Here is a 12,934-nt window from a genome sequence, read left to right on the forward strand (position 1 = left end):
TATAAATGAGAAAATATGACCAATATGGCAATTAGAGAACACTGATGACTTTAGTAAGGATGGTTTCAGTCAAGTGGTGGAAGTGAGAGAAGGGGAATGACGAGTCCTTAGGAGGGAGCAAATGCAGGTTAGATTACTTTTTCATGGAGTTTGGATAACAACTGTAGGACTGGACTGTAGCTAGAGGGGAAGGGATTCTGTGGGATGGTAAAAACTTGAACAGGTTTGTACACTGAGGGGAAGACCTGCCAATATTGAGAGAAACTGAAGATTAAGGGGAGAGAGAGAGAAGTTAGGAGGAGGTGGGATCAAGGATATGGGGAAATGGGTTGGCATTGAACTAGAGGGAGAAAACTTCATCCTCTGAAATGAGAGTTAAAAGACTGGTGAGGACGGAGATTAAGTTTATAGGCAGGGAGGTGTGAGACAGAGAGAAAGACAGAGGCCTCCTAGGAAATGGAAGGCAAGATCTAACATGACCTCATTTTGCACTCATAGAAGTAGCAGCTGGAGAAACTGTCTTGGCATTACCTGGGCTTTAGATGTGACAATAAATTATTTTATATCAATATTGGAAATCATAAGGCAAGTGAGTTTTAGCTATACCTCTGTCTTAGTTATCTAGCACTGCTATGACAGAAATACCTCATGTGGGTGGCTTTAAGACACAGAAATTTATTTTCTCACAGTTTAGAAGGCTAGAAGTCTGAATTCAGGGAGCCTGCTTTAGAGGAAAGCTTTCTCTCTCCATCGGCTCTGGAGGAAAGTCCTTGTCTCTTCTGAGCTTCTGCTCCTGGATGATCTTCATGGCTTGGCATGTGTCCTCCTCCATCTCTGCTTCCTTTCGCTTGTTTGTTTAATCTCTCTTATATCTCAAAAGAGATTGACTCAAGATGCACCCTATACTAATCCTGCCTCGCTCACATAACAAAGACAACCCATTCCCAAATGGGATATAACCACAGGCACAGAGGCTAGGATTTACAACACTTATTTTTTGGGGACACAATTAAATCCATAACAACCTCTCATTCCTGTAATCTACAGAAAAAGACAAAAATGCAAAACCTGGTCACCAATTCTCCCTAAATTCTCAGCAGCTCTCTTCTACTGTTTTATTTTTCCTCATTGTAAGTCATTCTGTTGCTTCTCTCTTTCCCAACTCATTCCACTCTGTCACCTGAAATCCTTGTTCCAGGGTTAAACAAACTCTTACAACCTCAACCTCTTCACATAACACTCCACTCATTGCCTAACTGAAATCTGGCTATTTCAAGAGGGCACTCTGTAGGGTAGATGATGTTTATTCTCCATCCCCGTCTACCACAGGTCCAGGAGGCAGCCCTAGCATTTCCCTAGTTCCTCAATGCTACTTCCAGCCTGTAACTTGTCTACTCTCAAACTTGAATGACAAAATATTTGGCTATGCCATACTCTTCCTCTCCTAGTTGACGTCACACTAAAGTACCTGTTTTGCAATCTCTCTCTCTTCACGTCAACACTTGCAATCACACTGGCTATTTTAACACCAGGCAAGTAACTATTCTAACACCTTAGACTCAGAGTTCTCATGCGAATCTTCACTTCACTTCAGCAACCTGCACTCTGGACCTTGCCATCTTTCTAGGCTGCTCTACTGAGGGAACCTCAAGCTTTAATATCCCATTCTCTGAGCACATCTCCTAGCCTCCAACTTTGTCACAGCCTCATTCCTTGCACACATACCTTCTTTTGACATCACTGAGGCCTTCATCCTCCAACCATTCTATTTTTATCTGATTTATCTTCCTGGTCTGGTTTCCTTCCTTATGAAGCCTGGACCCCATAACTGATCTCTTAAATTCTTTATTAGTTCCTCATTAAGCAATTAATACACATATTGTTTTGTGACATTGGTTGCCAACCCTGCGAAGTGTCAACACTCTCCCCTCCTCGATCCTGGATTCCCCATTTCCATTTGTCCAGCTTTCCTGTCCCCTCCTGCCTTCTCATCCTTGCCCCTGGGCTGGTCTGCCTATTTAGTCTCGGATACATGGTTGAGCTACATGTATTATTGTTTGTTTTACAGGCCTGTCTAATCTTTGGCTCAGGGATGAACTTCAGGAGTGACTTCATTACTGAGTTAAAAGTGTGTCTGGGGGCCATATTCTTGGGGTTTCTCCAGTCTCTGTCAGACTAGTAAGTCTGGTCTTTTTGTGTGTGTGTGTGAGTTAGAATTTTGTTCTACATTTTTCTCCAGCTCTGTCCGGGACCCTCTATTGTGATCCCTGTCAGAGCAGTCAGTGGTGGTAGCTGGGCACAATCTAGTTGTGCTAGACTCAGTCTGGTAGAGGCTATGGTACTTGTGTTCTATTAGTCCTTTGGACTAATCTTTTCCTTGTGTCTTTGGTTTTCTTCATTCTCCCCTGTTCCAGACAGGGTGGGACCAGTGCAGTACCTCAGATGGCCGCTCACAAGCTTTTAAGACCTCAGATGCTACTCAGCAAAGCAGGATATAGAACATTTTCTTTATAACTATGTTATGCCGATCGAGCTAGATGTCCCCGGAGATCACGGTCCTGAGCCCTCAGCCCAGTAATTCGGTCCTTCAGGGAGTCTGGACATGTCTATGAAGCTGCTATAATTTTGCCTTGGTCAAGTTGCGCTAACTTCTCCAGTATTGTGTACTGTCTTACCCCTTCACCAAAGTTATCACTTATTTATTGTCTAGTTAGTGTTTTTCCCTCCCCACTCCTCCCTTCCCTCAAAACCATCAAAGATTGTTCTTTTCCGTGTGTAAACCTTTTCATGAGTTTTTATAATAGTGCTCTCATACAGCATTTGTCCTTTTGTGATTGACTTAATTCACTCAGCATAATGCGCTCCAGATTCATCCATGTTGTGAAATGTTTTAGAGATCCATCATTATCTTTTATTGTTGCATAGTGTTCCATTGTGTGTATGTACCAGTTTGTTTATCCATTTATCTGTTGATGGGCACTTAGGTTGTTTCCATCTTTTTGCTATTGTGAATAATGCTGCAATGAACATGGGTGTGCATAGGTCTATTCATGTGACGGCTCTTATTTCTCTAGGATATGTTCCTTGGATTTCACCAACACTCTTAACTCTCTTGCCCCCTTTGCCTCTCCACATACCTACAATCCCCGAAGCCTGAATCAATTCTACCATCCCTTTTATCCTATATGTAAGCTGTGAGCACTGCTAGAGAAAACTGAATGGCCATGCACATTGTTGTCACTAGTAATTCATGGTTTTCAATTTCTGTTGGGCCTTTTAGACTTCTCTTTGATCATCTTCCTCTCCCATTCCTTGCAGCTTTTCTAATACTTTATCATTAGTCTCATCTCCCTTATGCCATCTCTCTTGGTTGCTACTGAGAAAGATAAGGTCATCAGATAAGAATTCTCTTAAATTCCAGCCTTAAACCAACCTACTAACTTTGCATAAGTCACTCCCCTATTTTTGGCTCCTTATACCCTACAGAATCAAGGGAAAGTCTAGACTCCTTGAAATGACCACCCCTTCTCCCTCTCTTTATGTAGCATCAGTAATACACTTTTATACTTATAGTGCCCTCAGTATACCATGCTGTTCCATGTCACTGCAAACACTGGTCCTTCTATCATTCTATTTCCTTCTTCAGCTAGACTTTTTTTCAAAATCTTACTAAGGAATTATCTTCCGTGCCACTTCTCCTGGTGCCCTTCCCAACCCCCCCATCTAAAAAAAAGTTAAACACTTCTTCCACTATACTTTTTCTTATATTTATTACTGCACATTTTACACTGTATAGTGATTTGGTTAATGTGTCGATCTCCTCTATTAGACTTCAGTTCTTTGAGGCTGGGCACCACATCTTTCTACCCTATTGCCTAGCAAAGTACTTGACACAAATTAGGCAGGAAAAAAATGTTCATTAAGTTGCTAACTGAAGCTCTTTCCACAAAGCCATACCTCAAATCAGCCTCACTGCTTTTACAGTGATCTTTCATAAAGATAATTAAAAGAACAAATTTGGTATGAAATGACTGGTAGAAATGAGAACTATAGAAATTGAGTGAGAAGTGAAATCTTAGTGGGATGGTGTAAAGATTTCACTCATTCAACAAATTACCAACATTTATTAAGGACATAGTATGAGTAGTAAGTGTTGGAGAAAAGTAGTAGTGGATGGGTTATAGGTTGGGGCAGGTGTGCATATAAAGCTGATGAGACGTTTGATCTGAATTTGGAAAGAAGGCTGGAATTTGGACAGACTAAAGGAAGAGTGAAGAACAAGTAGGAAAAGGAAAGAGTACGAGGAGACAGAAACATATACACGTTAGGTTAATATAAGCTGACTAGTCTTGGCTAAAACAGAATGTTAAGGAAGAGTAGTGTTAGGAAATGAAATTGAAAGCTTAATCATAGAATCTTAGAGTTAGAAAGGGCCTTAAGGATTACCTAGGTTATCTACCCTTCTCACAAAGGATAATGTTCCTGACAAATGGTTGTTCACCTGCTAGCAGGAGCTTTTTTTCTGAGGTAGCCTATTCCACTACTCTGCTGGGTACCCCTTCTCTAAGTGTTAGAAATTATTTTCCTAATATTATACTTACTAGAAAAAAGCCTCCTTGTAATCTCCCCATTGGTCCTAATTCTGTCCTCTGATGCACCCAGAAGTCTACTCCTCCTTACAGAGCAGTCTTCCAAATATTTTTCATTTAATAATGGGTGATTTTGAGCAAATCACGTTGCTTTTCTGAGCATCAGCTAAAATAGAAGTGTGGCTAACTGTCCCCTAGTATCTGTCTTGCCCTTATCTTAACTGAATTTTTTGCTGAGCACATGGCCACCCAGTAAAGACTACATTTCTCAACCTTCCTTGCAGCTGGGTGTGGCCTTGTGCTGAAGTTTTGATCAGTGGTGTGTGCAGAAGGGACCTCCTCTTCCCCCTGTCCCCTTCCCAATGGCTGGAATTCGGATGCGGGGTGAGCCAATTTAGTCCCTGTGGATGAGAACAATAACCCCAGGCAGGACATGATAAAAATATAAAAAGAGCCTAGGCCCCCGACAACTTGGCAGAGCAGAACCACCACATCAGGTTGGACTTTATATGAGAGAGAAATAAACTTTTGTTTTGTTTAAGCCTTTTTTCAATCTCTTGAAAAAAAGTTACAGCACTTGATGTATATCCTAACCTAATATAGGAGATAACAATGATCTCCTACCTCTATGAAAGGGTTTTTGTGAGAATTAAATAAAATTAGGAATGTAAAATATACAAATATACAAGTTCATATTTTAAATATTTGAAGACCATTATCTTCTCTCTTGAGACTAACTCGAAAACCAAACCCACTGCCGTCAAGTCAATTCTGACCCATAGCCACCCTACAGGGCAGAGTAGAATTGCCCCATAGGGTTTCCAAGGAGCGGCTGGTGAATTTGAACTGTCGACCTTTTGGTTAGCAGCCATAGCTCTTACGCCCTGCACCACCAGGGCTCCCCAGTCCCATTATTGACATAATTCAAGATTCCTCAGAATCCCAACATGCTCCCCAGGATCTCTATCTGACAAGGTCCTTCAAAAGCTGACACCGCAAACTGAAGGTAAGTCTCTATATGTTGTGTTACTAGTATAGCACACATGTGTGAGTCATATGACTTCCCCATATATTTAATTTTAAATCTGTGTCATCCTTGGTAAAGCTACAACAGATCCTTTCTCCAAGTATTTGCCTACTGTGCAAGGCTTACGATATAATGGCGAATATTAACTTGTTGGTATAAAGTGGAGCATCCCGGGGTGGTGCAAACAGTTAAGCACTTGGATGCTAACCAAAAGGCTGGTGGCTGGAGTCTACCCAGAGACACTCTGGATGAAAGGCCCGGCAATTTACTTGCAAAAAATCAGCCACTGAAAACCCTATGGAGCACTATTCTATGACACACACTGGGTCACCATGAGTTGGAATTGACTTGATGGCAACTTTTTTTTTTTTTTTTTGGTATAAAGCAGCATTAATAACATTTTTGTAAGGTACAACTACCCAACAGTTGTTTTTGTTTGTTGTTGTTAAATTGATTCCAACTCATGGTGACCCCATGTGTGCAGAGTAGAACTGCTCCATAAGGTTGTAATGAAACAGAATTTTGCAAACTTACTACTGGAAAGGCATACCTTGAAAAAATAATGTACGTGCATGAGTACTATGTTTCTTATCTTCCATATATAATGGTCTTGGGACAAATCTAAAGGGGCAGAACTGGTGATCAGTTTAGTGGTGTTATATATTGGAACCAGTTTTCTGGGACTGACATTCAGAGAAAGCCGTATTATATTTATCTACCATTTTGCTAAAACATAAAAATGAAAAAACATAAGAACTGAGAAGCAGTGGAGTCTAGTGATTATGAGAGCAGATTCTGCAGCCAGACTGCCTCCCACCTCTGCCAGGTACTAGCTGTGTAACTTTCAGTGCCTCTTTGTTTCCTCAGGTATAAAATGAGAATATAACAGTAACGGTAATAATGTAATAATAGTACCTTCTTCATAAGATTGTTTTGAAGATTAAATGTAAAAGTTTAATAAAGTTCCCGGCACATGAGGAAAGTGTTTAATAAATGTTAGCTATTATTACAGTTATTTCAACAATGTGAATTGACAACTCCATTTCTGGTCAGGGTATAAAGAATTCTGTGCCAGTATGGTCAAACAGCATTTACTAATACTGGTTATTTTTGATATATGATGCTTATCAGTGATTTTTCCATCTTAAAAAAATCAATTGAATGCACTGAAGGATAAGTTAATATTAAAGAACTTAAAAGTCTGTACGCCCTTTGATTCAATAATTCCATTTATAGGTGTTAATCCTAAAAAAATAATAATGGGTGTACACAAAATTTGGTTACAAGGATGCTCTCTGTAATTTGTTTATAAAAGTACTATTTTTAAAAAGGGAAGAAAAACTATTTCAAAAGGCATGATTTAATAAGTCATAGAAATTCATACAATGGAATGATATGTATCTATTAAAAATAATTTTATAATTGAAATATTTAATGATATAAAAAGATACATTAATAAGAAACATAAGTACTATATGATCCCATTTTATTTTTTTAAAAAAAAGGTATGTTATAAATGTGTGTGAGAGGAGGGTATATATATGCGTATGGATTAAATTAAAGACTCTAAGTTATACACTAAAATACTAATAATAATAATTATCTCTGGGTAGTTTGTTTATGGACAATTTTTGTTCTTTTCTTTTGCTTTTATATTTTCTAAGTTTCACACATGAACCTATATTACTTTTGAAATAAGGGAAAAAGTTATTAAAAAGAAATGTAGTCATGCATCATTTAACATCCATGATACTGTCTGTGAAATATAGGATGTTATGTAATTTGGACGCTGTGTGAACACCATACTATATACAGGCAGTCCCTGGGTTAGGAACTTGCAACTTATGTACAGCCTGTAGTTATGAACCAACCTCTGTAAAGTCTATTATTAAAAATTTGAGATACATACAATGGTTTGTAATAACAAATGGACGCTACTTCGCGATACACATCAAAACATTATTATTACCGTATTATTATGTTAAAGACGTTCTAGTGTATCTGGAAGTGTCTCTTTAATTTTTTTATGTATAATCTGAACTCTATTATAACCTTATGGGACCACAGACATATATGTGGTTGGACGTTACCCTAACGGATGTTATGTGGAGCAGGACTGTATACAATATGCAGTGAACTAAAATCTTGATAAAAAAAGATGCACTCGGGCCAAAGAGAAGAAATCCTTCAACTTGTTTACAAAGTTAAAAGATCCAATACACAGATGTGCTCATTAGCTTCCCAGACACTCCCTGAATTCATGGTTTTCTGCCACATACAAGCTCATGTGAAACTTAGAAAAGTATTTTAGCTATCAGCATGCACACACACACCAAAAGATGAACAAAATAAAAGGAGCTGGGAAATGCTAAAATTATGGGCATATTTCTTCTTCTTCTTCCTTTATTAAAGCAGACCAGAAATTAAACTGGCTCTGATAGCCTTAATAAACCTCAAAATTGATTTAAGTGCATTTACAGAGAAAGAGATGTGAAAGGAGTTAATTAATGTAATATTCTGTCTTTTTGAAAGGTCTTCGAAAATATTAGGCAACAATTTGGCTTTGGTTTATTAGATCACTATAATTGTACAATGTATTTTCTAAAAGTTTTATTAACTATGATATTTAAAATCTGACCATTTAACCTGGCCACTTTAACAATAATTATTACAAATAAATATCTTCTAGTCTTTATATATTTCTAACCTCTTCACTGGACAAATTTTCCCAAGAGAAACTGGGTCCTTCTAAAATTAATTTTCACTAATAATCTTTAAAAGGGCAAAACAGTGTAAGGCCATTCTAAGTAAGAAGTTCAATAAGCAGGCTTGTACGGTTTCAATATACAAGATCTAAGAAATCCACAATAAATATGTCTCCAACTGCTTATCAGGCTCAATGTCATCTCATATGCCATATGTCAAATGTACAACTCACCTCCTTATAACCCCCACCACCACACACATTTCCCTTAAAAACAAAACAAAATGAAGATTCTTTTTCCTGACTTCCTTACTTCTGTCAAGGCATTAAGGCATCTCTTTTATAGCATTACCACTTATCAGTCACTTACATGGGAAACCTCAGACTTCAGGTTGTCTTATCAGCTCCTGCCTGGGTGATTTTAATAGCATCCTAATTTGTCTCCCCATCTCTAATCTATCACCACTTGAATCCACAGAACACCAGCCTGACTACCAGTTTAAATACTACTTTAGTCACATTACAACTCGGTTCAAGACTCCTCAGTTGAAGTTTATACTATAAGCAGAGGAAAGCAAACTCTTTGCAATAGCGCTGAAGGCCTTTTTTTCCCTCTAATCTTACTTAAGTTTCTGTTCAATATGAACCCTCTCTGCAATCAGGCTGACCACTAACTTCTATTACTGACTTGTACAAGCCAGCCTCTCAAGTTGTCTTCCCAACCCCACATCTTTGTCAAAGCAAATTCATCCTCCTGGCACTCAGCTCAAATGCTAGTGTGGTTTTCAGTAACCATCACAGCTGTAAAATAAGGTTTCTCTTCAGAATTTCAACAATACCAACATATTGTCTGACCCACTAAATCCCATGTCTCCTACTGTCAAGCAATACATTATCTAACTTCATTAAGTAGAGGTGACTGACTCGTGGGCCTTTATATTTGTTATAATTCTCCTAGTCCTTAAAAGACAGCTAGGAACCTGGTAAATACTCAGTTTGTATCTGGTGAACAATGAACGATGTGTATTTTTAGTTTTTGCACTTTTTTTTTTTTTTTTTGCTATGTACCTCTAAGTCTTTTCTCTAACAAAATGAGTATTATTTTACATAGGTTTACAGTTTGGCTATTCACTAGGAGGACTCACAGAACTCCGCAGACAGCAGTAGTCATGGCTAAGATTTATTACAGCAAAAGGACATGAAGCACAATCAGCAAAGGAAAAAGGTACATGGGACGAAGTCTAGAGGAAACCAGGCACAAGCTTTCAAGAGTCCTCTCTCAGTGGTGTCACAAAAAACAAACAAGAAACCAAACCCGCTGCCGTTGAGTTGATTCCGACCAATAGGGACCCTATAGGACAGGGTAGAACTGTCCCACAGGGTTTCCACGGAGCGGCTGGTGGATTCAAACTGCCAACCTTTTGGTTGGCAACCTGAGCTTTTAACCACTTCACCACCAGGGCTTCGCTGTAGAGATTACAACCAAGAAAACCCTATACGGCAGTTCTACTCTGTCCCATGGGGTTGCTATGAGGTGGAATCAACTCAACAGCACCCAACAACAACAAGAAGGAGAAAAATAAGGTATCATTCTCAAACCAACATTTTTATAATTATTAGGATAAAGGACTTAAGTATAACATCTAAAGGAAATGGACCCTGTTGGACAAGTTCCTTGTCTCTTTTTTAAATGCCAACTGAGTGCCAAAGCACTGTGCTCAGTGTTTTAGATATTATTATCTCACTAAATCCTCACAATAACCCCCAAGTGCCATAGACTGTCTCTATTTCACAAATGGAATCTTTGAAAGGTTAAGTCACCCACCCAGGTTTACCATGGTAGAGCTGGGATTCAAACTCAGACCCACCTCATTCCAAACCCTTGCTCTTGCCTTTACATTAAGTTACCTTCTAGCTTCAAAGACACAGGTTCCTTATAAGTTGGCCAAATCAAAGGATTCTGGCCAAATCAAAGCCTCCAAACTGTATGCCTTTTTTATTTGTTTATATAGATCTTGATTAAAATCAGATTTTAGATGGGAGAGAAAGGGGTAAGTTTAACCTAAGATTGTCTGCTTTTTCCTTTCCAATTCTTGCAAAGTACAAATCATGTCCCCAACTTGTTAAAACCATTAGGAAGCTCTTCAGCACTGCACATACTTTTCTCCTTTATCTGGCATCACCCTGTCTGAAGTTAAGAGAGGCCTGTATTAGAATCTTGACATTGCACTTACCAGCTGTGGGGGACCTTGGGAAAGTCAGTAGGCTCTCTGAGCCTCTGTTTATTCATCAATAAAATGGGGATCCCTACCTTATGGGCTTGCTGTGAGAATTAAATAATATATTTATAAAAGGTCCAGTCTATACATGTTTGCTAGAGAAATGATTGCCTGTGATGGAATAACTGACTTGTGAGAAACAAGTCAAATCAATATTTTGGGGTGGGGGGGTGGCATAGGAAAGTGCCCTGACCACCAGGTGTCACCACTGGCTCAGAAAGTTGATCTAATGGCTGGAAGTGGGGGTGGGGGATGGGACCCTACCCCAAGTCTAGGTCTCACACCAACAGGTCGTTCACAAACTGGCTTTTCGTCATTTTAAGAGCCATACAGTATTTGTCTAACTATTCTAGGTCACAGATGTGCTAAAAGGGATAATAGTGTGATTAATTAGCTAAATAGCCACATATTTGTCATCACAGTTTAGTTTTGAAAACTATCCTCAGCGGACCATTTAAAAATTTTAAGAATCAATAGTGCTTCATACACCTTTTATCTGGTCAACTAGATATTTGCATTTTCTGGCTTCCACAGGCTTCAGTATTGCCACAGCAGACAATTTTCTGGCTCCAGTTTCACAACCTATTGACATATTATTCTCTTTATATTATTAACAGGGATAACAGACAAAAGGAAAGCAGAATATTTTTAGGGGAAAACATAAAGCCACGTTTAGGACTAAGGTGCTGCTGATCCAAGCCATGGTGTTTTCAATCGCCTCATGTATGTGTGAAAGCTTGACAACGAATAAGGAAGACCAAAGAAAAATTGATGCATTTGAATTATGGTCTTGGCAAATACTGAATACACCATGGACTGCCAGAAGAACTAACAATCTGTCTTGGAAGAAGTACAGAATACTTCTTAGAAGCAAGTACGGCAACACTTCGTCTCACATACTTTGGACACGTTATCAGGAGGGACCAAGTCCCTGGAGAAGGACATCATGCTTGGTAAAGCAAAGGGTCGGTGAAAAAGAGGAAGACGTTCTCCGAGATGGATTGACAGTGGCTGCAACAATGGGCCCAAACATAGCAAGAGTTTTGAGGATCGTGCAGGACCAGGCCGTGTTTTGTTACTTTGTACACAGGGTCGCTATGAGTCAGAACCGACTCAAAGGCACCTAACAACAACCCGACCAATAAATTTAGGCACAACGAACATAAGCCTTCTATTTGATTTCAGAAACTCAAATGTCCATTTTCTTAATTCCTTAAATTTCCTATTTTCTGAAAATCACTTACCTTAGGGTAATCTGTCAACCTATGAGTAGCTCTGAAACTACTCAAAGAACACTGCCACACCTTCATTCTTCATTCTGGAACCTGCCCATGACTCTCCCTGGAAGTGCCTACTGGCCATGGGCTCTCAAGTCAAAAAGAGGGAAGGGTTGGGCTCCGCTTCTGGTTCGAAGTCCTCCACACCGACACCCACTAACGGCCACTTCAAGACCGGTAATTCAATGAGTACATAGAGACTACCTGGAGACGTAGCTGTAAGAGGAGGCATAGGCTGCTGCCCCTCTGTCAGGAAACATGACTCAGATCAAGCCTGACCAGGCCTACCCTAGCCTTATCCTGGGCGCCGCAGTCCCCGAGAAACCTACAAGGGTGAAGGAGTTACGCTAAGTACAGGCTCCTGTTCAGAGTGGACGCTGTTGGAACTCGAGCAGTTTTGAGTTTTTTTTTTTGTCTTAACAACAGCTCAAGTTCCACTTTGCATTTCACAAATATGGAAACGACTTAAGACAAACTAGAAGCATCCTCTCCCTTCTGGCCATCGCTCCCCTTCTAGAGAATCTAGGAGGGAAGAGCAAATACCGGGAACCATCTGGAATCAGAAGCGCAGCAGCCAAGCCCAGGCTAGATGGACCTATTTGCGAAGCACTTTGTGGAGATCAATAAATTCCTCGCTGATATCAGACTAGCCCCTGGAGAATGGGGAGCTCACAATGCTGACCGCCCTCTAGGAGCAAATGGACCAAGGAAAGAGATGTTGCCATCAAACAAGCCCCTCCGGGAAGGCGAGGGCAGAGGCGGCTCCTGAGAAGCCGGCGCGAAGGGCGCGTTACCTGGAGGACTCGGCGGTGAAGCTGCCGCCGTGCAGCAGCCGCATCTTGCAGAAGAGGACCCCATTGACGAAGGGCACCGAGGAGAGCTCCTCGAGCTCGAAGTCCACCTTAAACTTAAACTTCTTTTTCTTCATCATCATGAGAGCAAGACGCCGGCGAGCAGGGTGCGGGGGCGGCCCCAGGGGGCGGGAGGACCGGCGCCACCGCCTCAGCTCCGCTGAGCCCCGGGCCCGCTCAGCCCCATGGCCGGGGCCGCGAGCTGGG

The 12,934-nt window shown here is 40.4% G+C and overlaps 1 protein-coding gene across 1 annotated transcript in view; it reads right to left on the bottom strand.

The window, feature by feature from the left end:
* Positions 1-12,905, bottom strand: part of EEIG2 (EEIG family member 2) — a 64,021-nt gene extending 51,116 nt beyond the window's left edge. Inside the window, exon 1 of the mRNA XM_004388050.2 lies at positions 12,671-12,905. Coding sequence (XP_004388107.1) covers positions 12,671-12,810 — 140 coding nt within the window. The 5' untranslated portion in view covers positions 12,811-12,905. The remainder of the gene's footprint in view (positions 1-12,670) is intronic.
* Positions 12,906-12,934: the final 29 nt, after the last annotated feature.

Source organism: Trichechus manatus, unplaced genomic scaffold (genome assembly GCF_000243295.1).
Source record: "Trichechus manatus latirostris isolate Lorelei unplaced genomic scaffold, TriManLat1.0 scaffold00204, whole genome shotgun sequence".
In the NCBI taxonomy this organism is placed as follows: Eukaryota; Metazoa; Chordata; class Mammalia; order Sirenia; family Trichechidae; genus Trichechus; species Trichechus manatus.